Here is a 25,288-nt window from a genome sequence, read left to right as displayed (position 1 = left end):
CCTCAGAGCGAGCACTTAGGCAGGAAATATGTACAGAAGGCTTCCTTTTGGAGCGTCGTGGGCCCCGTCGTTTTGTCCTGCCTAGTACCCCTTCCAGCACCGTACCCAGTCCCAGAACTACTTTTTCCAGCCCCAGACGTGCAAGGAGAGGGCTAGCAGATGGTTTTATATTCCAGCGCTGCTCAAATGGTGGCGCAGGGTCTGTCTCGCCCGCCTTCCAGTTCTGCTGGAATCCTATTTCCAAATCCAAAGAAATCCAGGCCGATGACTTCCTCCACGGTCCCCGGCCCTTCTCCAAATCTGACGTCACTCTATGCCCTTAAGGTGAGCGGCCTGGACCGCCAGAAGGGTTGAGCGGCGGCATTGACAGACGGCATGGCCAATCATGTTTCGCGAGGCCCGGAAGGGGCGGTACCTCAGCGTGTCATTGATTCGGCGGCGCGGGATTGGCCATTCCGGGCCAACACGGGTGGCGGGAGTTTTCAGTTGTGTTGGCTGCGGCCCCGACTTCAGCGGTTGGGCTAGGCTGTGCTGACTGGGTGGCGGACCCCGGGAGACAAACCCGTTGCCGATCCCTCAGCTCCCCACTGCAGCTTGCTGAGTGGCCACCTTCTTTCCGGTCCCCGGAGCTGCGGGGAAAGATGGAACGGCACCGGCCGCGGCTGCACCACCCTACCCAAGGCTCAGCCGCTGGGACTCCCTACCCTTCCTCAGCCTCACTCCGCGGCTGCCGGGAAAGCAAGATGCCGCGCAGGAAGGGCTCCCAACACCCTCCACCGCCCGGTGGCCCCGAGGAGCCTGGGGAGAAGCGCCCCAAATTTGTAAGTATCGCCTGGAGCTAGGGTGGGGCCGCTCCCGCCCCGCCGTAGGGCTGACTGCCGACGGTGGGCCTACAAGAATTTGGGGACCAAATTTTATTCTAGAGATCCCGAGGTGCCAATCATCATAGATTAACAACGACCGGGTCTAGTTGTAGCTGGATCCTGTGACAAATGCCCAGATCTTTGTGTTGCCCCCAAATTTCTTAGGGCTGATGTGAAAAGCAGTTCAAATGTATATATGCATTGCCGTCATCTAGGTGGACAATGCATTTTTTAAGTCGAACTTCTCCCTTCTTCCCTGGTGTAAGAAGGTATAAGATGTATCAAAGTGAACTTTTAGGTCACAGCATTTTTTTTTCTTCTGCTTATTATTTTAATCTAATAAGAACTTTTAATTACGTATAAGAACTTTTAAGGTGGGTATAATTTTCCAAGTTGAAACAGCTCGTTTTAAAACTTGGCGGGTGATGTGGTCACTACTAAAGAATGTTTTGCTTAGCTTGGAAAGAATTCTAAATATTTGAAACTTGCTATTCTGGTTTGCTTGTCTTTAACACTTAAGGAAAGTGTCATGATTAACACCTTGTCTTTTCGTTGGTGTCAATTAGTGAAAGTATAGGCAGTGATGATTATTTTGGGGTATGTGTGTGTAAATAAATCACATAGAGGATTGATAGATTTGGGATGAGTCCAACAGAATTGAAATTTCACATTTACCACTCCACCGTTTTCCTTAGGAATATGGAAAAACTATGTGTGTGTGTGTGTGTGTGTGTGTGATAGTACAGTATTTGTCTTATTTGGGCAAGTAAAAATTGTGAGAAATTTAATTCATGATTCGCAAATTAAGGGAATAATGGTTTGTGAACCAGTTGCTAACTATAACATTTAGTTAAAAATAATAGTTGAATAAGACTGAGAGCCCATATTCTGATACATGAGATATATCAGAATGCTGAAAATGAGGAACAGCAAAGATTAGTTATCCCAAATTAAGTATCAAAATGGTCATAGGAATAGTGACATTTCGCAGAAGGATCAGATATGAACTTGATCATTATCTTGACAGATCTGAAGAATGAATAGGACAGAATGAACTTCCCAATGAAAGATTTTTGCCTCATGTGAGAAGAATCCTCTAAGGCAATAACTTTTCTTCCTTTTATAGTCTACTCTCTGGGTTAATAATCATATTTTATTTTGTTTTAACTTCTGTGGTCCAGAATACAAAGTGTTATTTTCTGTGACTCACTCCCAGCAAGGAGGTCATGAAAACAGGATCTAAATTAATATTTATGTTAAGTTTCATTGAAGGATTTGATCATTTGGTTTCCAGCCTCTGTGCTGTTTTTCATTCTTATGTATGTCACATTGACCATCTCAGCATGCCATTTGTTAAAAGGGTTCTCATAAAGATGAAATGACATCTAAAAGATGGCACTCTTAAGCTGTAAAGGTAAAAAACACATCTAAAACACTGTGTTTTGGGGCGGGAGTCTGATTTGAATCATGACTTCCAATTAATTTAGAAGTAATTTGGACTCTTCTTTGAAGCTAATTTAGATTTTTGCTTATATGGTAACTTCTTTAGTTGTATCTTCCAGTTCATTAATTTTGTTATCAGCTATGTCTAATCTGCTGCTTTTCTGAATATTTGATTTTAGCAATTATTTTTTATTTTAATAAGTTCCATTTGCTTATTTTTCAAATCTGCCTGGGCATTCTTGATAGTCTTTTGTTTCTTATTCATTTATTTCTTTAGACATTTCCTATTTGGTTGTTCTTATTCTTTATTTGACAGTTCTGCTATTTGCAATCTGGGCAGTCTGCATTGACTCAAATTCATGATGCCTTGCTCTCTTTCGTGTGCTTGTTTATCTTTGTAAGCTCATTGCTTTATCTTCACCTTTAAGATTCCAGAGATGCTTTTCTTTGGAGAGAGTTTGAGTTTGTCTACCAGGAGCCTGGGCATGCTACTGATTTTGGACCACCTTCCTGTTGAACTGGAAATCTTAAGATGGACAGAAGTTCCAGGCACAACTCTACTCTGTTCCTGTCCTAAAGCTCAGTATCCCAGTCTCAAGGCTGCTTCCTGAGCAGCTCTTCCCAGTTTGCCTACCTTTCACTGCTCTGGATTGCATACCAGAACTCTTGTTTTTTCGATGGAGAGGGATCTTTGAGACCATCAAAGGTCCCAGCAATGCCTCAGAAAGTAATTGTACTTGCAGGTGTCAAGTCAGTCACTGTTCTTGCAGATCGCATGTCAGTTCTTGGCTTTTTCTTGATTGGATGAATTGACGTTATCATAAATCTTTTCAGGTCACCCAGTCATTATCCGAGCCTGGGACAGCTACTTTTGATTGGAACAAGTAATATAGGTTGGTGATATGATGGATAGGAATAATTTAGGTGGCTAGTGTTTTGCACACTTCTGCAAAGCAGCAAGCAAGTAGTGGAATGGAGTGGTAAACTGGTCACTCCCTTCTGTCTTAGTGTAAGAAAGCAGGAGCTCTGGTACTCGCTGAAATCTTACTTTGAGTTCTGATAAAGTAGGCAAACAAATTCTTGTTTTCTACTAAATGTATAGTTGTGGGCTTCACGTCACTTGCGAGTTGGGTAAAAGAGTTTGTAGCATAGATATCTGTTCCCATAGATAAGTATAAATAGTAGAAATTAGTCTATTGTAATTGTATGATACTTTGGCTGTGCCATGAATCAATTGACTTTGGGCTGCTTGTGAATTAACCAACATGGTCTCATTTGAAAATATCTTAAGCCGTGAGCATTGAGATGGTAGGGATAGCTACTGGGGCATAGAAGAGAGATGGAGGAGGCTGAGAGGACAGGGCAAGTATCTGGGTGGAGACTTTGTGAAAGCAGATACAATTCCATAGGAATTAAACTTGGAACCTGCCCTAGGCCACCCTCTTAATACCTGGACCCGAGGCCTATATCCTTTGTAGAACAGAACAGTTGTCCTATAGATTGTGGAAAGCCTTTCAGTAATACCTGTTTCTCATTGCTCTTAGCAACACACAGGTAGTGGTGGCAGAGCAGGACATGTGGCTTCTAGGAGAAGTGTCCATCTCCAGGATGTAGGTCAGTCCATTCAAAGGGAGCCTGTAAATTGGTGGTCCAAGTTGATGAAGGAATTGGTTTTAATTAAAAGAGTCCTCTAAAAGTTCTTACAGACTTCAGTTTAAATCATCTAATCGTTGCCATCGAATAGATTGGTAATTATTGATTGATTATGTCATTGTAGTACTTTCAGTTTTGGTTTTGAGATTTTTCTTTTTCTTTTTCTTTTTTTTTGAGACAGAGTCTCGCTCTGTCCCCTAGGCTGGAGTGCAGTGGAGCGATCTTGGCTCACTGCAAGCTCCGCCTCTCCAGTTGACGCCATTCTCCTGCCTCAGCCTCTCGAGTAGCCTCCCGAGTAGCTGGGACTACAGGCGCCCGCTACCACGCCCGGCTAATTTTTTTTTTTTTTTTTTTGTATGTTTAGTAGAGATGGGGTTTCACCGTGTTAGCCAGGATGGTCTCCATCTCCTGACTTCATGATCCGCCGGCCTTGGCCTCCCAAAGTGCTGGGATTACAGGTGTGAGCCACCGCACCCAGCAGGTTTTGAGATTTTTCATCTTGTCCTTTAATTTCTATATATTTACCAGTTAACTTTTCTGAGTGAGCCAAGCACTGTTCTAGGTATGTTATAATTAAAAACTCTTTTAATTCTTAGAAGAATCTTGTGAGGTAGGTAGTATTATTAACCTCGTTTGCCATAGGAGTAAAACAAGGTATACAGAGATTAAGCTGCCTAAAATCACACAGCTGCCAGTTCATGAGGCTGAGATTTGAACCTAGGCATGCTGGCTTCAGAGCATACATTCCTTTTTTTTTTGAGATGGAGTCTCACCCAGACGGGAGTGCAGTGGCACAATCTTGGCTCATTGCAACCTCCACCTCCTGGATTAAAGCGATTCTCCTGCCTCAGCCTTCTAGTAACTAGGATTACAGGCATGCGTCACCACGCCTGGCTAATTTTGTGTTTTTAGTAGAGAAGGGGCTTCACCATGTTGGCCAGGCTGGTCTTGAACTCCCGACCTCAAGTGATCCACCTGCTTCAGCCTCCCAAAGTGCTGGGATTAGGGGCGTGAGCCACTGCGCCTGGCTTCATCACTGTCCTGGGCCTGTTGAACTCCACCAGGAGGCAGCCCCAAAGTTCCACACATCTGGACATCTGGTGCCTTGGACAGTGATAGGGTCAGCATATGGAGATTGAATCTATGTCTGAGGTGGATACACATTAACTTAGCTCACAAGCTTAATGAATAAACTGTAACCCAACTCATTAATGTATACCAGCCAGTGTGTGGCAGCCAAATCCTTCAAGGCATGCAGGCCCCAGAACAAAGGGGATTAACAAAGAGCAGATGAAAACAATTCTAGCCAGTAAGCTAAAGGAGAAATCTGCTGGGGAATTCTGAGAAAGATGTCTTTGCTCTGTAAAAAGGGACTAGCAAAAATTTTGCATCCAGTATTGGCTGAGTGGCTCTCATTGGACCACAGACCTCTCACATGACAAAATTATAAAAAGCAACTATTAAAACACTGGAGAGTGATCAAAAGACATGGCTATTGGAGTCAATACTTGGAAGTACGGACTAGCACTGGATAAGTTTGTCATTTTTTGCAGCTTTTTGCATAAGGGAAGCCCCTAATCAGGGTCATGATGGGTGGTTAAAACTAGAATATAAGCCCGCAGTTGTACTGGCATAAAAAACCGGAGGGCAGAGTTCTGGTGACCATATAGCTGATAAATGAGGGGGAAGTCCTGGAAAGGAGAAGGAGCCACAAATGGGTAGCCCCAGATTCTGTGTGTAGACTCCTCAAATTTCTGAACCCCATATGTATGGAACAGACTCCAAGCAGCACAGGTAGGGCTAACATATCTGAACTAAGATTTCAGGTCCCATCCAGCAGATGGGACAGTATGTGCAGTTTAAGAGTTCAGCCAAGTTAACTGCCTGCTAAAACAAACACAAAAAGCAATACTTCTCAGAAGAATGGAAGGAATTCAGAGTCCCGACACCATACATTCACAATGTTCAGGATACAGTGCAAAGGTACTTGACATTAGGAAAAAACAGGAAAATGTGACCCACACAAACAAGAAAAAGGAATCAGTGGACACCAACCTCAAGATAACTCAGTTGTAAACATTAATAGATAAGGATTTTAAAGCAGTTGTATAACCATATTTAAGAATATAAATGAAATATGCTCACAATGAATGAAAAGATAGGAAACCTCAGCAGAGAAACAGAAACTTTAAAAAGACCACAGTGGAAATTCTAGCATTGAAAAATACAACATCTAAAAGAAAAAGACTAACAAGAAGCAATAGCTCATTTTTTTTGCCTTTGGCCGTAGTCAGGATGTGATGCTTATTTTGCCATAGTCTTCTTCTGGTCATGAGGATAGTTAGCTGAGGACATATGTGCTGTGCTACATATGGCAGAGCAAGAATATAGGAAGGGACCGGGTACGGTGGCACATGCCTGTAATCCCAGCACTTTGGGAGGCCAAGGCAGGTGGATCACTTGAGGCCAGGAATTCGATGCCAGCCTGGCCAACATAGTGAAACCCCATCTCTACTAAAGATACCAAAATTAGTCAGGCGTGGTGGTGGGCGCTTATAATCCCACCTATTCGGGAGGCCGAGGCAGGAGAATTGCTTGAATCTGGGAGGCAAAGGTTGCAGTAAGACGAGATTGCGCCACTGCACTCCAGCCTGGGTGACAGAGTGAGACGACTCTATCTCAAAACAAAACAAAACAACACACACACACACAAAATATATATGAAGGATTTGGGTCTCTGAGCCACTATAGATTAGGTTAACCTAGGAACTTACCTGCCAGCAGACATCTTGTACTGGTAGAAAAAGAAAATGCACTTATTCAAGCAACTTCTGTTTGGAGCTTATGATACTAATATGAGAAAGAAAAGCATTGTTAGGGTTCAGAAAATTATACCCCCAAATATACCACTCTGGACTTCAAATCGAGAGAACCTGGGGAGCCGGAAATGCAAGAAAGGGTCTTCTCTGAAGTTCCCCTATCTACCTAAAGGTTGTATCCTCCAGAAGATACTCAACTGTTGTGAATCCCTTTCTCAGACATCTCAACTCAAATAGATGCATCCTGAAGGAAGGAAGACTAGAGTTGACACCACACCGAGCCCAGACAAACTTTGTCTCAGACTGTTGTCTCTTCTTTGGGCCCATTCATCCCCCCTAAAGATTATTTACTCATCCTGTGAATTGCCTTAGATCCCCCACTTCCCTCTTCCCTATGAAGAGGGTATTTAAGCTTTAGCCATCTGGTCCTTCTTTGAGTTTCATACTGTGTATGACTCCACACTTGCCACATTGGCACATAATACCTCTGTATGCCTTTTCTCCTGTTTTCTTTTTTAAAGGACTTTACGCAGATGATTAAGGATTTTAAAATGAGGAGATTATTCTGGATTATCACAGTGGCCCCTAAATGCAAACACATATATTGTTATTTGACCACAGAAGAGGAGAAGGTGTTGTGACTGCAGAGGCAGAGATTGGTAATGCAGCCATCTGAAACTGGAAGAGTCAAGGAATGCTACTCCCCTAGAAATTCTAGAAGGAGAGCAGCCCACCTTCATTTTGGTGCAGTGAAACTGATTTGGGACTTCTGGCCTCTAGAACTGAGAGAATGAATTTCTGTTGTTTTAAGCTGCCAATTTGTGGTAATGTGTTAACACCTGCCATAGGAAATGAAGCTAGGTATAGTTACAAGAAGGACCATCAGATTCATTTAAATCTCTCCTTTCACTTTATTTCAGAGGGTTCGTAATTTGGGAGGGCAGAAGATAACCAAATTACAAAAGCAAAATAAACCGTAACTGGAGTAACAACCAAAACCTCCGTTCATGTTTTGTCTACTCTATGATATTTATAGTTTCTGTAAAGCTGGGAAAAGATAGAGGTGATTTCTGAGTGCTCTTTTTGGTTTTTGAACTTGTTCCTTCATTGAATTCTCAGCTTAAGTGATGCTCTCAGTTGTCCTAGGGTTAAACCGTCAAGAATTTAGATACTGTTTTTAGTTGAAAGCTTCAGGCACCTAAATTTTATTCATGTCAGAATTCTTCCTAACATACACCAGACATTGTAACCTTCAGAAGGAGGTAAAATCATTTTATTCAGGCTGCTCCTCTAAGAAATTGCTCTCAATTATACCAGCCTTTCTTTCCTTTCTATGCTTCTTAATAAAACAGAAAAACCCCATTTTTTTTTTAAATAAATGATTTATCAAAAGAAACCATATATGTTAAGTGCCTTTTTGGGGGGATATATTTAGTTGCTGAAAGTAGATAGCATATGGTATTTAATACTCCTGGACCACTCTGGGTCTTTTCTTTGAGGGTAAAAAGGGGTAGGGGTAGGGATAGAGATGATTGTCTCAGATTTAGAGCAAGGCTTAATTGCTTTTTTCAAAGACTCATGTCTTTAATTATGAAGCAAGCAAACTGACATACATTTATTACATGGTGAAACCTTGCATCTCATCTAGTCTATCTTGTAGCAATTGCTTCTGAACAGATGTTACCTGAAACACCTTTGTGCAGTTGGTGGAATGCTAAAATTTGTCATGCTTTCATTATTGTTGTCTTGAATTAACTCTACTTTATGACATAACTTTATTGCTGTGTCCTAGAATCTTTATATATTTATTGCCTTATAAATTGGATTTAAAATTGGCTTTTTATATAGAATGTAAATTAACATGTGTATAACTTGTTTATGCTTGCAGAATAATACAGGAAAAAACTGCTACGTATTACACTAATGTAATTGTCTTTAACTCAGCACATAGTATCCTCTAAACTAGGAATCAAATGAATGCTAAAGAATATGCTTATCCTTACACTCTTGCTTGTTTATCTCAGAAACTAATTTGACTTTTAGATCTATAAAATATAGATTAAGCATAACCTTTTACTTCAGGGGATATTCAGGATCAAAGCATGGGCTTTCTTTGAACAGGATCTACAAAGATAACTTTTCTCTCAGTAGCAGCAGGATGGCATTGAAATACCTTACCATTGGGAGTAATTTTTCTCAAATAGCAAATTGAATAGTCTTTATTAACTTAGGGGAGAATTTAAGAGTTTAAATAAGCTTTGGTCCTGAAACATTCATGTTACTAGTTACTTAGTGAAAACTATTTGGAAATGCTTACCATAGATTTTATTCCTCAAAAGACCCACTGCTATCTTTTCTTACAGTTTTTTGTAGAAGAAGCATTATGAGTAACATTTATGAGCAGTGACTTGAACCACTCTCAGGGGTTGAATCCCAGCAATATCACTTATTAGCTGTGTGAACTGAGCAATTACTTAACCTTTCTCTGTGCCTCCCCTTTCTCATGTGTAACATGGGGTTGTCATGAAGATTAAAAGTTATGTTTTGGGCCTGGAATAGTACCTGGCTCATTGTAACCTCTATGTAAATATTTACCATTTACAGGATTGTTGTTTTTGTTATCATTAGTAGTAACAGTAATCATAGTACAATTTTTGCCTATACCTTAGGGCATTAGGAATACATTGGATATTTGAATAGCTTTCTAATACTGGAAAACTTAATTGAACCAGGCTTTTTCCTTTTGGTGTGGTGGAGGCAGAGGCATTCTGTTCTTAGTTCTTATCCTGGCATACCAGGTGACATTTGGATTGATGCAGACTTCTGATCTGATGGCTGAATGGTCAGAGCAAGTTTCTGAAGCTTTCTTAGGGGCCTGTTCTTTATTTCTAAAATGGGGGTAATATGATGATGAAACTTGGGGTACAAATGTAACTTACAAAAAACCCTATAAAGGAAACAACTTCAAACTTAGGAAAAAAAATTCTTGTGATACTCCAATATGGACTTGAATGATAATAAAAATAATGTTACTAATATATGTACAGATAAAAAACTAAGTACAACTCTTTATGCCTATCACTTTTTACAGCTATAAAACTAAAACAGATTTGCATCTACAATCCAAAACAAAACTATAAAACCCATAAAATTCAAATTAATGGCAACATTAATTTAATGCGATTGATGATGTTTTGCTGAAATTAAGTCATCATTATTGGATTTAATAGTGGAAAAATATGTGTATATTTTGCTCTTTTTCTTTCTATCAATTTGATTCTTGGGTGGAAATGGAATCCCAGAGGCTTAGGAAGATATGTGTAGACTGAGGACTTCACAGATAGCCTTACACTGTTAGTAGGGGCCTGTCATCAGAGGCCTATTATCTTTTTCATAGTTCTTGGCTTGAGGCTGTAGATGAAGTTGTGAACTGTTATACACCTGTTTTTAAAAAGAAAATAGCCATATATAAACATTTTTTAGTAAATGTTATGAAACTGTTGAAGCAGCAGAAAAAATCAAAACTCTTATACTACCCACTTCTATATTCATTTTTCTCTTGAAATCTAAATTTCCGTACCTGTGGGTGCATAGTTCCCAGAATAGGGTGATTTTGGAATTATACATAGGCTTTTGGAACTGAATTCTTCCTAAGTGGAAGAGCTTGTGAAAATCTGTTGTGTCATGATGTTGCTTGGCCCTCACTGGGTACCATATTGGTAGTAAATACAAAAGTATTTACAAAAGTAAAACCAAAAGTTCCTGACAGAACATGGTTATAGAGTGGGTCATTCACAATGTCCAGAATATGCTTACTTTAGTTCTAATGTTTAAGATGATCTTGAAAAAATGTAAGACTTAAGTAGAATTTGTGGAAGGCCTCTGTAGACCAGTTTGGGGTACCCAGAGATGACTTGAGTCAAAAAATTAGGTGTGTACCTGAACCAGGCAAATGTTTTTCACCTTAGTCCTTTGTTTAGTGATGAGATAAAAGTGATTAGTAAGTATTTATCAGTAGTGAAGGATGTATACAATGTATTTCAAAACAGTTTGCTTCTAATAGTTTTTTTGGGTAAACAAGAAACTTGCAATTTTTAAAAAATGTATTTTATATATGTGTCATACAAAAGAGGTGGAAAACATTGTATACTCACCAATAAGCTTAAAAAAATGAAATAGCATACATTCCATTGAAATGTTCATTTTCTCCCTTCCTATCTTTATCTCCTTTTAATCTTTACTCTTCATTTCCTGGGTTTATAGGGCTTTTTTTTTTTTAAATTCAATTTAGATTTTTTAGGGTTCCAATTTATATATATACACACACACACACATATATACGCACATATATACATATACACATATATACACATATATGTGTGTATATATATTTTGCTAATATATGTACAGATATAAAACTAAGTATAACTCTTTATGCCTATCACTTTTTACAGCTATAAAACTAAAACACATTTACATCTACAATCCAAATATATATATATATAGATAGCTAGATAGATATATGTATCTTTCCCTAAAAGTAAATCTGTGAATGGAATTAATACTCCATAGCTTTCTGATCTCTCCATCTTTGAGGATCATGGCAGATCTTAAATATTGGAAAGGAAGGGGGAGACTATCATTTAATGTATCAAATGTGAGTTCATTCTGTGTGCTGAGGGATTTGGGATATAACCAAGCAGCTGTGGTCTTCAGTACACACCCTCTTGAGTTGAAGATGACTGAATACCTGTTCAGAGTACTGTAGTTCTCTCAAAGGAGTTATGGTGTAGAATTTCTTGAAGTCCTTAGTAAAAGCCCTTAGTGGATTCATTGTGAGATCCATAATGCTGCATTTATTTGGTTAATTTTATTATGAAGTATCTTCCCAAGATATGGAGAGTTTATCCCATAATTTCTGCATTTTTTCTGAGGTTGGCTGTTTATTTGAGTGTCATAAAATGAAACTTTGTAACATTCAGTTTTTAAATAAAAGATTTGCAAATTGGTGACATTAGTTATGGACTTTACTATATAATTAAACTGTTTTTGTTTATTAAAACGTTTCATTGCATAATGACAATTACAATTCTTTTTTAATGAAAAAATTGACAGCCTGGGAAATGAACATGAAAAATGGAGCGCATATAATCTGCATTGAGAAATTCAATGTGACAATTTCACTTCTTTATAAAAGGTGACGGTCTCAAATTAAAACCATGTTCTAACTCCACTCGATCTCTTTTGAGGGTACAGTTTTGCTGTTATTGTTATGTTATATTGAACCTGCTTTTAGTTACTTTATGCATGTGTTTGTAAGCTTTTGGAAGTCACTTTCTCTGTGGTGCCTGGTATAGACTTGTGCTTACAGCAGGAATCTAAATGTTTGGCTAATTGAAAATCAAAACAAAGTATTCTTGTAACTTTATATTTCCTGGTTCATTAACCCATTCATGATGAATTTGTTTAAATGTTATTAATATACCCTAATTATTCGTTTCTTTTTATAAAAGATCCTAGTGGTGGTGGGCAAGGGTATGTAAAGACTACCAGAAACATATGTGGGTTATTGAAGAACTTGGGCCTGGCATTGTGGCTCTAAAGTCCCACCCTTAAACTGTGATAAAAAGACTTGAGAGAGACTCAGACATGGCTGTATATCCTTGGGCAAATTATCAACCTTTGTGCCTCTGTTTTCCCTTCTGTAAAAGGGAAGTAATTAGTCTCTATGCTTATAGATTGTTATGAGGATTAGTTGAGTTAACACATGTTAACTCAACATGTTAGCTTAGACACAGCACAATTAGTATGTGACAGCTATTATTAATAGGGAAGATCTCATCACTGTAGTGTTAAATTCCCAGTTATTGACAACATTTTAACCTCTTCTTCTTGTTTCCTACTTCCTTTCTCCTCATAGCATTTTTTTTTTTTTTTTCCTGGGGGACACTGGCATTGTGTCCAGGGACTCAGCCACTCATTGCAGTGGGACACACACCGGAGGTTTGTTTGGTGCCTGGATATATTCCCTTCCTTTTTGTTTCATGTAGACCTACAGCCTCTTGACATTGCCTCTCTTTCTCTGTCTGCCTCCTGCTGTCGACATTTGCTCCACACTAAACCCACACTCCACAAAAGTAACCATGGAGCTCCCTTTGAACTGGGATGCCTTCAAACTCCTCGCTTCCTCACACCTCACATAAGGTAGAATATCAATAAATAATAGAACCTTTGGCCTCCTTGTTCAGTTGCCTCAGATCTCCAAACCTGGAGCAACCTGGCAGGCTTCTGTGGCTGAACTGGGTTCCTGCATCCTGGTGGAAACCACTCCCAGCTTTGTGAACTGATGCCCTTAGACATTGGGTATCTATGTGTCCTCAGTGCTGCTAGATAACAATCATCATCACAATAACTGCATTTGTTCAGCTCGTACAATGGGCTGGGCAGTGTTTTAATCTCTTATCCCTCACACAGTGCTTTGAAATGGGCACTCTCCCTACTGTTATTTTACACATGATGGGGTTGACACAGAGAGAGGTTAACTGGGAATGGGGTATGATGGGTCCTGGCTTTTAACTAGCTCTTTGGCCATCTCCTTTTCCATTTCTCACAGCATTTATGCTAAACCTTTATCACTGTCTTTACCTTATCTATGGGCCTGATTCTTTTTTGCTCAAATAGTTTTTTTTCAACTGAAAAAGCGGCCGGGCATGGTGGTTCATGTCTATAATCCCAGCACTTTGTGAGGCTTAAGTATGTGGATTGCTTGAGTCCAGGAGTTCAAGACCAGCCTGGGCAACATGGTGAAACCCGTCTGTACAAAAAAATACAAAAAAATTAGCCTGGCATGGTGGTGCATTTCTGTAGTCCCAGCTGCTTGGGATTCTGAGGTGGGAGGATTGCTTGAACGCGGAAAGCTGTGGTTGCAGTGAGCCATGATTGTGTCACTGCACTCCAGTCTGGGAAACAGAGTGGGATCCTGTCTTAAAAAATAAATAAACTGAAAAACAATGTCTGTACTTCTTAAAAAGTCCAACAATGTAGGAGTACAAAGGGAAATTCCCTAAGCCTCCCTTCCATCCTAGACCACCAATTAAGGTACCCCTCACCACCCACCATGATGACACTTATTATTTTTTCTTTTTTAATGTGAAAGAAAGTACCAGAGAAGTAAAGAAACAAAAGATGGCTACTCCATAGGGAGTAGCTTATTATTTTCTTTTATATCCTTTTTTTTTTTTTTGAGACAGTGCCTCACTCTGTTACCCAGGCTGGCGTGCAGTGGTACAATCATGGCTCACTGCAGCCTCCACCTCTTGGGCTCAAGCCATCCTCCCACCTCAGCTTCTGGAGCAGCTGGGACCACAGGCACGCTGCACTGCTTAGCTAATTTATTTATTTTTTGTTGCCCTGGCTTGTCTTGAACTCTTGGGTTAAAGTAGTTCTTCTACCTCAACCTCTCAAAGTGCTGGGATTGCCAATGTGAGCCACTGCACCTGGCTCTTTTGTATCGTTCCAATGATATTCTGTGTATGTGTCAAGCATCCACTTGTTTCCCACATGGGAACATACCACAGCATTCACTTAAGGTCTTAGAAATGATTACTTCTGACTCTTAGCATGCCCCTTGATACCTGTTTCAGAGAAAGTTTTCCTAGAGCTTGCTATAATTGTCTATATCTGCAACCATTCTTCATTGTTTCTCCTCCAATATCCACACAAGGAATATATTTTCCTGTTCAAGGTTAATCTCTTTACTGCTGTTTTTGACCCATCCACATTCTCTCAGGAAAGTTTTGCTCTTTACATGCTCCATCTTGTAATGATGCTGAAATGTTTACCATTGTGAAAGAAAAAGCAGAAGGAAAACCAAACAACCCCTCTCTTCAACTTTCCCTTGACCCTTTGTCTCTCTGAATACCATGCTCTGCTTTCTTCCTTTTTAGCCACTTTTTGTGAATCACTTGTTTTCATTTATTCAGTAAAGTTTTGAATGCCAGTTATACTGAGCATAGCACACAGGTAGATGCAATTTGGTCCTTGATTTCAAGAGGTTTATATTCAGTCTGGTATGGGGAAAGAGAGGTGTGAATCAATATATATGCTTTAGTGTTACTGGGGAGTTCATGTAGCATAATCTGTAAGAACTCAGGCTGTGGAGTTCTTAAAGCTGTGGGCTTTTTTTTTTTGAGTCAGGGTCTTGCTCTGTTGTCCAGGCAGATTAACTGCCAAACCCAGTGCTGATTTTTGTTTTAAGCCTCACCCTATATGACTTCTTCATTGTATTTGTACTAACCTTGCCCTCCTTGAAACCATGGTCTAACATGTTCTTCTCTTCTGATCTTTGGTTAACCCTTTCCCTACCCTTTAAAATGAGTGTTTCCAAGTAATCTCTTTTTCTCTTTTGACTTTATGCGTGCTTCTAGCGTGAACTCATCCATTTTTTTTTTTTTTTTTTTTTTAGCTTTTACTACCACTTAGATTAGTGCTTTCTGAGACAATGGAAATGTTGTGTCCTGCCATGTTCAGTTTGATAGTCACTAGCTATATGTGGCTTTTGAGCACTTGAATGTGGCTACTGCTACCAAAGAGCTGAATTTTTAATTTGTGTAATTTGAATTAAGTTGTGTTTAAATAGCTACATGTGGCTAATGGCTGGCATATTGGACAGCTCAGATTTAGAAGCTGATGACTTCTTAAACTCCATCTTTATTTTAGGATGCTCTTTTGAGCTTCTGTCCAAAATATTCAACCTTATTTTACATGGATGGCTTAGAGGTACCTCAAACTCACCGTATCTCAACTCGAATTTATCTGCTTTCTTATAAACTTCTTTCTTTTGTTTTCTCTTAGTCAGTGCCATCATTTTATCCTTGGATTTATTTTCAACTTCTTGATCTTTAACTTCCATATGCATTGGTTATTCAGTAACCTTGATTATGCTTCCTGGATACTTATAGCAGTTGCCTCTTCTCTTCTCCTACTGTCCCTGACCTCATTTATCTTACCTTCCATTTCTCTGCTGGGTTATTGCAATACCTTCCTAACTGATTTTCTTGGCTCTGGTTCTTGGGTCTACCCTGTTTCATCCCCCATGTTGCTGCTATAATAGTTTTCTTTGGAACCCAAGTGTGATTATGGAACCTGCTTAAAACCCTTCAGTTTTTCTCCTACATCATCCACAACTTAAAGGCCAAGTAGCATGATCTTGTCCTTTAATGACTTTGTCGTTGCCCACATTTCTAGGTTGGATCCCCCAATTTCCACCTGAAATTCCAGTTCCTCATCCACACAATTTACTTGTAGGTCCCTGCATGATTGCAATGTATTTCTACAAGCTAGACCTCCTGCCTGGAAAGCTTTTGCTCTGTGCTGGTTTGGTCCATTCCAGTGTCCTCTGTGCATGCTTGAAGCAAATCCGCACCCTGAGGTGTTCCCTGGTATCTGTAAGCAGCTCTTCTGGAATGCTTAGATCAGTATCGGTTATAGCACTAATCTCACTGTCCTGTACCTTACTGATTGAAGTTTCTGTTAGCCTTACTTATCTGATAGATGTGCTGGAGAGGGGAAGGGGAGGCCTAAGAGAAAATTTTCCCTATTTGAGTCTCTAGTTCCAAACATGTACCAAGTAGACTGATGAACAAATTTACCTTTTTTTTTTGGTCCCAATCTCCTATATGTAAGAACCTTGGCTGCTCAGTCTTCCAAAAATGGCTATATTTTCCAAATGACCTTTTCTCTGTAAATAGAAATTTGCACATGTTGAAGACACATGCTGAGAATTTTCCTATGGTATTCTTGGCCGCTTTTTTTTTTTTTCTAGTTCTCCTTCAACTGACAGACATTGGCCTACATTCAAGTTTAAAGGGACTACCTATGGCCCTTGGAGGCTTCACCTGTGAGTCAGGTGTTTCTTATAGACTACCTTCCAGTAACATGATTTAACTCTTAGAGATATCATGGACATTTTATTCTGGCAAAGATGATGCACCTTTATAGCCTATGGAGCTACCCTCAATAAGTTTATGAGTGAAACAGTATCAGTGATGACAGAAACAGGCATGTGAGAATTATCTTCACATCCTTGCGAGATCTGCAGTCCTTAGTAATTTTCACTAGATTATTAGGATCATTGGGTGCCTTCCCTTACCTGTGGCTGTCAGCTGCTGACTTCCTGCAACCCTTGTTGCCTTTTTTTATTAGTGTGTTTGAATGGTGCGATAATCAACCTAAAACTATTGTACTTTTTAAAGTCCTATACAAATATGCTTGAATCATTGCTGAAGTCTCCTTTGGCATTGTTGGAAGATTTCCAAGGACAGTTAGACTGCAGTTGCTTGAGCTTGTGGCTGGACTACAGAAATTGGTGTGTTCATAACCAAAGTGCAATATAGAATGTAATGTGTTAGGATTTCACTGTACTGCATATGTCACAGTGCAAATTAGGTACAGTATTGGGCCACTCTGTATCAAATCCCATTCTAGAATTTATCTCTCCAAATTCCCCACATTGCTTTGGATGACAAGTGCAAAGGAAAGCATTAAGGAGATGAATCTGTGTTTTTCAATATGTTTAGCTCTGGCAGGCAGTTACTAATGTTATATTATTTTTTGAATCACCAAAAAGGGAAAATAAGTGACCCAGCTTATTTCTTTTTCCTCTAGAACTTATTGGATTGTAAACTTCTTCAGGGCAGGTACTGTGTTTTTTATTTATTTATTTATTTATTTACTTATTTATTTATTTTTTGGTACTGTGTTTTATAGGTCTTTATGACCCAGCCCTCACCTGGTGGCCTGGTAACTTTGATGTGCAGTAACTATATCCTGTTCGGTTAATATTTCTGAAGGAAATGTAAAATGTAATCTACATAATCCAGTACTATACATAAGATATATGTATAGTACTGGAACTGCGTGTAAAATCTGGAATTGTGCTCTTCATTTTTCAGATGCTAATTTTATAAATATGTAATCATCTTTTTGATTCCTTTTAAGAGATAAAACAATTTATAGGGTATAATAAAAAGTAGTATTAAATTATGCAAGAAAACTTAATGGTAATTCAGTTATTTAGAAAAAGTTCCACTGTTATCAATAATTTAAGAAATTAAATTTTCTTTAGCTGTTGCATTATAATTCCTGACAAGCATTTTTTAGCGACATGTTGGAACGTGGATAATTTTGGCTTACGCTTCAGCCTGAATTGGGAGGGTATAGTTTATAAGGTTTGTGATATATACCATAGCTTTAAAAATCTATAAATGAGAAATAAAAAAGCTTTTCATTTCTATTATATATTTGAGAGCAACTTAAAAAAAAAGGGAGGAAACACCTTAGCAAATCATGTGTTCTTATTAGTGTTAGTCCATTGACAGAATTGCAACCCCCCTCCATGCCCGTTTATCTCTGAGGTTTTAAGATATGGTTTTGTAGTCAGTGTTGTTGTTATCATTTAGTAATCATCCAGTTGGAATTATGCTCTTTTTTCTTGTTGAGATTTCATTTTTGAATTCTTTGCTTCATAAATAATTCAGAAACTGCTTCAGCAGCTGGCTGTCCCATCATAGTTCTGGGGACTGAGGGAAAGGAAGGAGAATGAGGCTGGATTTTTGACTCATTCCCAGCCTAGGCACTCACCAATCCTTATAAGTCACTTCTGTGCTATTCAATTTCCTGTTCGCTAAGTTGGGGATAATAGCAAATGTTTAGGGTTGCTGGATATACTAGTAATTGCGAAGTGCCCAGTAAGTTGTAGTAGTAGTGATAAAGTGGGCTATATCATATGGGTACTTTGGGACCCATTTAGCAATTTTGGGTTCTGTCTCAAAGGCTCAGTTAAAGGTCTAAAGGAACAGATCCCTATATAATATCTACTTTAATCCTGAAAGGAGGAATTGTAAAGATACGTAAGAGTAGCGCCTGGAATCAAGCTGGCCCTCATGAAGGACTGGAACCAGGAACTAAAAGCTGACAACTTTTCTCATTCTCTCTGCCTTTCTCAGGCCATCCAGCGTCTCTTTGCTTCTCACAAGGCATAGCTCCACTGTTGGTTCTCTGCATTGTGTGGCTTCCACTGCTTTGATCTTCACACAGCCAAGCCTAGAACCTCATAATTCCAGATAGACATGTATGTCCTTGGTGCATGCAAGAGTAGAGCCTGATTTTCATCTCTGAATTCCAATTCCAGAATTCTGGGAAAATGGAGATTTGATTGGCTCTGCTTGGGTTTATATTCTGTCTTGTGTTTAGCTGTGGCCAGGGCTGGCTTACAAGGAACAGTGAAGACTGGTGGGCCTACCTCTATGGCACAGGCATTCTCAGAGAAGAGATGGTGTGCAGGAGGCAGATACACTCATAGGCGTCTACCTTGTTTACATGTGGGGATCTTTGGAGATTCCTTGATGACAGTCTTGGTACTGAAAGACTGAGTCTAAAATAGTTTACCTAGTTTTAGTCGTTTGTATCCTGGTTGCACATTAGAGTTACCTGGGGGATCATTAAAATTATCCGTGGCAGGCAGCCTTTCACGTGTTGTCATATTTTTTTGGGGCTCAAATATGGGGGTTGAGAAATCTACACAGTGGCAGTTTCCTAATGCCATCCCCAGAGCCAGCATGTTGCCAGGGCCTCAGGAGACTCACAGTCAGCTGGATGAATGAGATGTGAGGTAGACAGATCGAGTAGGTACTGCAGATAAAAATTTAGAGTAAGGGTGGATCAACCTTCATTATTATGGAGAGATGATCTCATTTCCATCCTCCCACAGCTCCATCTTTGGGTATTGATTCATTTGGCCTGGGATATTACATAGGCATCTGTAGTGGGAAAAGAAAACAAACTTTCAGGTGATTCTCATATGTAGTCAGGTTGATAATCACTGCCTAAAATATTCCCTGCACCATGGTAGGGCTGGGGATTCAAAGTTGAGGGGAACATAGTACCTGCCACATGCAAACAGAAGAGGAGGTATAAACACAAACTGCATCCCCTGCCACATGCAAACAGAAGAGGAGGTATAAACACAAACTGCAAGACAGACCATGATCAGGGACCCGACGGAATTGTAAACAAAAGGGCCGTGGGAGGATGGAAATGAGATCATTTCTCCATGATAATGAAGGTTGATCCACCCTTACTCTAAATTTTTATCTGCAGTACCTACTCGATCTGTCTACCTCACATCTCATTCATCCAGCTGACTGTGAGTCTCCTGAGGCCCTGGCAACATGCTGGCTCTGGGGATGGCATTAGGAAGCCGCCACTGTGTAGATTTCTCAACCCCTATATTTGAGCCCCAAAGAAATATGACAACATGTGAAAGGCCCCAGAGGGCAGTCCAACATAACTGACAGCCAGCAAAACAGAGCTGCTGGTAAAGTGACCATGACAAAAATCAAGCCGACAGGAGAGGCAGTTCACATTTAAAATGGATTCAGATGGATTACAGACTGGTTACAGGGCCCTAGAGGAGAAGACTGTTGGGAGTATCCTTGGGGAGAATGATTAAGAGCTATGAATCTTACTGTGAAGGGAGCAGAATAACACAGGTCAAAGTTTCTGAACCTCAGGTGTAGTATTTTGTGTACTATGGCCTTTTCTATTAAGTCTCTTACCAACTCTATGGGGAAGATGCTTGTTTGCCTCATGGCACAGTTAAGAAATTCAGGCTCAGAGGGTTTAAGTGCCCAAGATCACACAGATGCTTGGTATCAGAGCTGGATTCTAATCCAGGTGAGTCTTATCCCAGGGCCCAGGCTGTTCACCTCTGCTTAGTACTGCTCTATTGTGCCACAGCGCAAGGCAGGACGTAAAAGTCCCATGAGAGGCATGCTTGATTTGGGTAAGCTTAGAGAACCTTCCTGAATCAGGCAGCATTTGAAAGGTGAGCCAGGTATTGAGAGGGAGAGGACTGCAGTAGTGTCTTGGTCAAGGCCCGGAAATAAACAGAAACCAAGGTAGGTTTAAGGTGGGGATTATTTAGGAAAGTATTAGAAGAGAAAGGCTGGCCGGATGAGATGGCTCACACCTGTAATCCCAGCATTTTGGAAGGCTGAGGCAGAAGGATCACTTGACGCTAGGAGTTCAAGACCAGTCTGGGCAACATAGTGGGACCACCGTCTGTACCAAAAAAAAAAAAAAAATGTGGAGCACGGTAGTGTGCTCCTGCAATCCTAGCTACTTGGGAGACTGATTGCTTGAGCTCACTAGTTCAAGACTGCAGTGAGCTATGATCACGCCATTGCATTCCAGCTTGGGCGACACAGCAAGACCCTGTCTCTTAAAAAAAAAAAAAAAGAAAGGAAAAGGGCATATTGGAGATGCTGAGGTAAATCAGAGATTATTAACTGCAGGAAGGAAAAGAGTCCCTGATCGTAGGTGCTGTAGGAGGGGCAACCATGGCTGGCGCTGGACTGTCTGCAAGGGTTCCTGTTGCGTGGACTCACACACGTATGGACCACATTACCATCTGAGTTTAGACCTCTTTGGGGGACTCCTTAGGGTTGGCGCTCAAACTTCCGAAGGGTCCTCGGATTTCTGTTTAAATGGTTGTAAATACTGTTTTTCTTACCCTCTTTTCTCTAGACATGCTTAACTGGTCCCTCTACCCCCTGGACTAATTCCATATTAAAAAAATAGTTGATAGAATTAACTGAGTTTTTCCAAAAATTGCCTGTATTGGCTTTACAGTGCTTTGAGAGTATTTCTAATACCTTCTGGTAAATGACTCATGGAAGCATAAGCAAGCCACTTAAAGGGCCCTCAAGTAAATAATGATTGTTTGAGTACAGACCTTCCTCTCTGCCTTCAGTAATTTGTATAATATGCTGATCTGATTATTATTTACTGTGCAAGGTGATTACTTATATTTGTATACTTAAAAAAATTTGTGATTATTCAGTTAGAAAAGTAAAAGCCCATGTCTTTGAAATGGTCTGGGACTGATCTGCCTCCTTCCCTCTTACTGACTTCATTTTGTGCTGTTGGAGCCAGCAAGCTCTCTTGTTTCTTGAACATCAGGCATACTCCTGACAGCCTTGTTATGGCTGTTCTTTCTGTTGGAAACACTCCCCTGCCCATCCACATAGATGACACCTTAGCCCACTGGCAACTCTGCTCAAACACTACTTTGTCAATGAGGCCTATACCTACCTCAGTTCCCCATGTTTAAAATTGCAACCTGCAAACCCTCTTGGCTTACACTACTTTTTATTTTTATCAGAGCATTCATCACCTTCTAACGTCTTAAATAAGTAATTTGCTTATTGTCTGTTTCCCCAATAAAGATAAGTTCCTTTAGGGCAAAAATTTTTGTTTTATTTATTGATCTCTCCCTTGTCAAGAATATAGCAATATTTAATTAACAGTTGTTGCATGAATGATTGTTTTAGGAATCTCTCATTCTGTTAGAAGAGCAAATTCTACATTCCAAGTTTTACCTGAATTATGGCTAAAATTTTATTTGCCTTTAGTTTTAGATCATTGCTATAATGCTTGCCTCTTAATTAGCATGCATTTAAGCATATGTGATTAGCAGGTGGAGACTCTGCCTTTTCTTCCAATCACCATTGAATACCTTGTTATGATGCATTTTGGTTATTGGTTTATCTTGTTCTTTTAGTTGTAAGCTCATATGGGGAGAGACTGGGTCTTCATATTTAATGTGTCTCACACATGTTGTTGGCCTAATTATATTGTCTAGTAGAAAAAAATTAGAATTATGAGACTGTATCTTGCCTAAAATCTTAATCTTTTATTTTATTTCTTATATTTCAGCATCTTGACCTTATTTACATTAAGGAATTATCTAGTAAGTGGTATTTACCCTACCTTTCTCAAGGTGGCATGATATCATTTACATTTACAATAAAGAAAAATGATAGATTTCTTTTAACTCTGCCATTAATAAGTGTCATAAAGTTGAAAAATAAAGCAAAGTCAATATATTATTGTTGCCACAGAAATTGAATTTGTGTCAAAAGGATTTGTGCTTGTGATGTAGTGATTCGTATATTTTTCTTGGAATTAAGTCTGTAGCAAGTGACAACATCAATAATTCACAGAACCAAGGAGCTTTTTGAGATTGGTTAATTTATATATGTGAATTAGAAAACAGATGAATAATGAGCTTAATATATTCTGACATACTTGAAAATATGCATTAAAAACTAGCCTTTTAAAAAGTTTGTACATAATATTTATTAGATGTTTTTTAGATTTTCATTTTTTCTTTTTCTAATACATACATTTTTATTTGAAAAGGAACAATCTGTATTTTCTGCTCAATCTGAAAAGTATTATCCATAGTAACTTAAAAAAAACTTTCTAGGCGGGGCGCGGTGGCTCAAGCCTGTAATCCCAGCACTTTGGGAGGCCAAGACGGGCGTATCACGAGGTCAGGAGATCGAGACCATCCTGGCAAACACGGTGAAACCCCATCTCTACTAAAAAAAAATACAAAAATTTAGCCGGGCGAGGTGGCGGGCGCCTGTACTCCCAGCTACTCGGGAGGCTGAGGCAGGAGAATGGCGTAAACCCGGGAGGCGGAGCTTGCGGTGATCCGAGATCCGGCCACTGCGCTCCAGCCTGGGCAACAGAGCGAGACTCTGTCTCAAAAAAAAAAAAAAAAGCTTTCTGTATTGAAAATAAATATGCTTATTGTAGACAGCTGGGAAAATACATGAAGCTAGGAAAAAAACCCCACAAATCCCGTAATCCAGATGTATAAAATTACCTGTGATTCCTGTTTTATTTTTTCCATATATATGTATATTAATGAAGTTGGAATTATGTTACATATGCAATTTTAAATGCACTTTTTTTCAGGTACCATTATATTGTAAGCATTTTTCCATGTCATTACAGTCCATATTGGTAGGACTGTGATTTATTTAATCTTTCCTATGTTTGGGGAAATGTCAGGCTGATTACGGTTCTAGCTATTTAAAGTAATGCTGTAGTGATACATATTTGTATATAAACTTTTGATTCCATTTCTTAATTCCCAAGTATAGATTCTAGAAGTAGAATTATTAGGTTAAAGTGTGAACATGGAATTTGTTTTACCAAATTGTTTCCTAAAATGATTTAACCAAATTTCCTTTGTTTAGGGTGATGCTGAATTATAAACAAAATCTTCCTCAAATATATGTGAAAGAATGGGTGATGCTCTGTTAGTCTCAGGAACATCCAATCTAAATTTGTGTTGTGGACAAGATGTCTAGGATGCTAAGCCACTCTCAGAAGTAATTTAGTAGTTGGGATAAGCTTCAATGTGATTCTGGGAGTTCTGCGATCAGTCTAATTCCCTGTATAGCCAATACCGTAAATGCTTTTCAGCCTTCTCCAGACAGTGAAAAAGGTCTTGGATTCCCATAACCTAGAACTGAACCTACTTGTAAAGTGGTTCAGAGATTCGATTTGCTTTTCCCTGGACATGTTGCAAAAGAGTTTTTGATCTGGTAGTATAGGTGAAAAGAACTGGAATAGGTGAAGAGACATCTTAAAATAAGTACAAAAGCTGTGTTACTAAATTAGCCATTATATTTTTCCTTTTACCCCAACATTGAATGAGTTCATTCAAGGGAAAAGAGTATTGGAGTTATGTTAGAATGAAAAATGACTTGTTAGGTACCTAGCCTCTGTAGGGTGCAATCTAGTTCAGAGTTCCAAGCCACAATATGAGAACTGTTTTTTTCTAGAGAGACAATTCTTTCCTAGCAGGTATGTTGCCTCCTTAAACCTTGTGTTCTCAGAGAAATGAATCTTTTCACTTCTGTGGACACTTGAATCATGCCTCCTCCTGAAAGCTGATCTCTCTTGTTGGCTCTCCTTTCACGATGGAGAAATTGAGGGGCAGGGAGTTCTGGATACTTGAGTGCATGACAGTAGAGAAGCCTTGGATAATGAGTAATACATGGTATGTTTGTCTTTCTGAGGTTGGCAGAATTGCAGTTTTGAATAAATGAGCAGATTAGAAGAGGCTGGAGAGTGTTTCCTAATTCTCACCTGTTCCTAACATCTCCCCTTTCACTTTTTTCCACCTTGGACTGAAAAAACATGTGAACTTAAAAGTTTTTCTTTGTAGTATCAAAGAGCCAGCTCTACTCTTGTCCTCAGTGCTATGAAAGCTTCAGTGTTATTTTTGGACCTTTCTTAGATGTTAAATCTGGAGCCCTTGAAGAATAATATTTTCACATCTATGTGTGTTGTGTAGTTGCCAGGGAGATGATCCATAAATAGACTCTGTAGGTGTGTTCAGTGTCATGGCTGGTAGGAATATTACTTTAAATTTTCATGGTCTTTATAATTGGTGTTGATGTTAAGATAAACACAGGTGTGTGGACTAGAAATGTTATTAAATTGAAGTACATATTCATAAATTATTGGTGGAAAGGAATAATCTGGACTTCAAAACAACAATGGGAGCAACATCTCAATCTATTATCAGCCATAGATTATGATTAAGAGAAGACTGATCTTTCCTTTTTTCCCTTAAGATATCCTCCC

At 39.4% G+C, this 25,288-nt stretch overlaps 1 protein-coding gene and 1 long non-coding RNA gene across 2 annotated transcripts in view; one reads left to right on the top strand and one right to left on the bottom strand.

Annotated features, from left to right (window-relative positions):
- Positions 1 to 433: 433 nt before the first annotated feature.
- Positions 434 to 25,288, top strand: part of DIAPH3 (diaphanous-related formin 3) — a gene marked incomplete at its 3' end in the record, with an annotated part of 233,999 nt that continues 209,144 nt past the window's right edge. The window contains exon 1 of the mRNA XM_011943276.1: positions 434 to 821. Within this exon, the coding sequence (XP_011798666.1) occupies positions 642 to 821 (180 nt within the window). The remainder of the gene's footprint in view (positions 822 to 25,288) is intronic.
- Positions 9,930 to 18,868, bottom strand: LOC105512707. Its single transcript, XR_001001899.1, has 3 exons — positions 18,701 to 18,868; positions 16,429 to 16,517; positions 9,930 to 10,219 (listed from the first exon to the last, which is right to left on the bottom strand). It is a non-coding gene; the product is annotated as an uncharacterized LOC105512707 (long non-coding RNA).

The sequence above is a fragment of the Colobus angolensis genome, unplaced genomic scaffold (assembly GCF_000951035.1).
Source record: "Colobus angolensis palliatus isolate OR3802 unplaced genomic scaffold, Cang.pa_1.0 Scaffold218, whole genome shotgun sequence".
In the NCBI taxonomy this organism is placed as follows: domain Eukaryota; kingdom Metazoa; phylum Chordata; class Mammalia; order Primates; family Cercopithecidae; genus Colobus; species Colobus angolensis.
The sequence above is the reverse complement of the archived record's forward strand: the minus strand, read 5'-3'. Positions and strand labels throughout refer to the sequence as shown.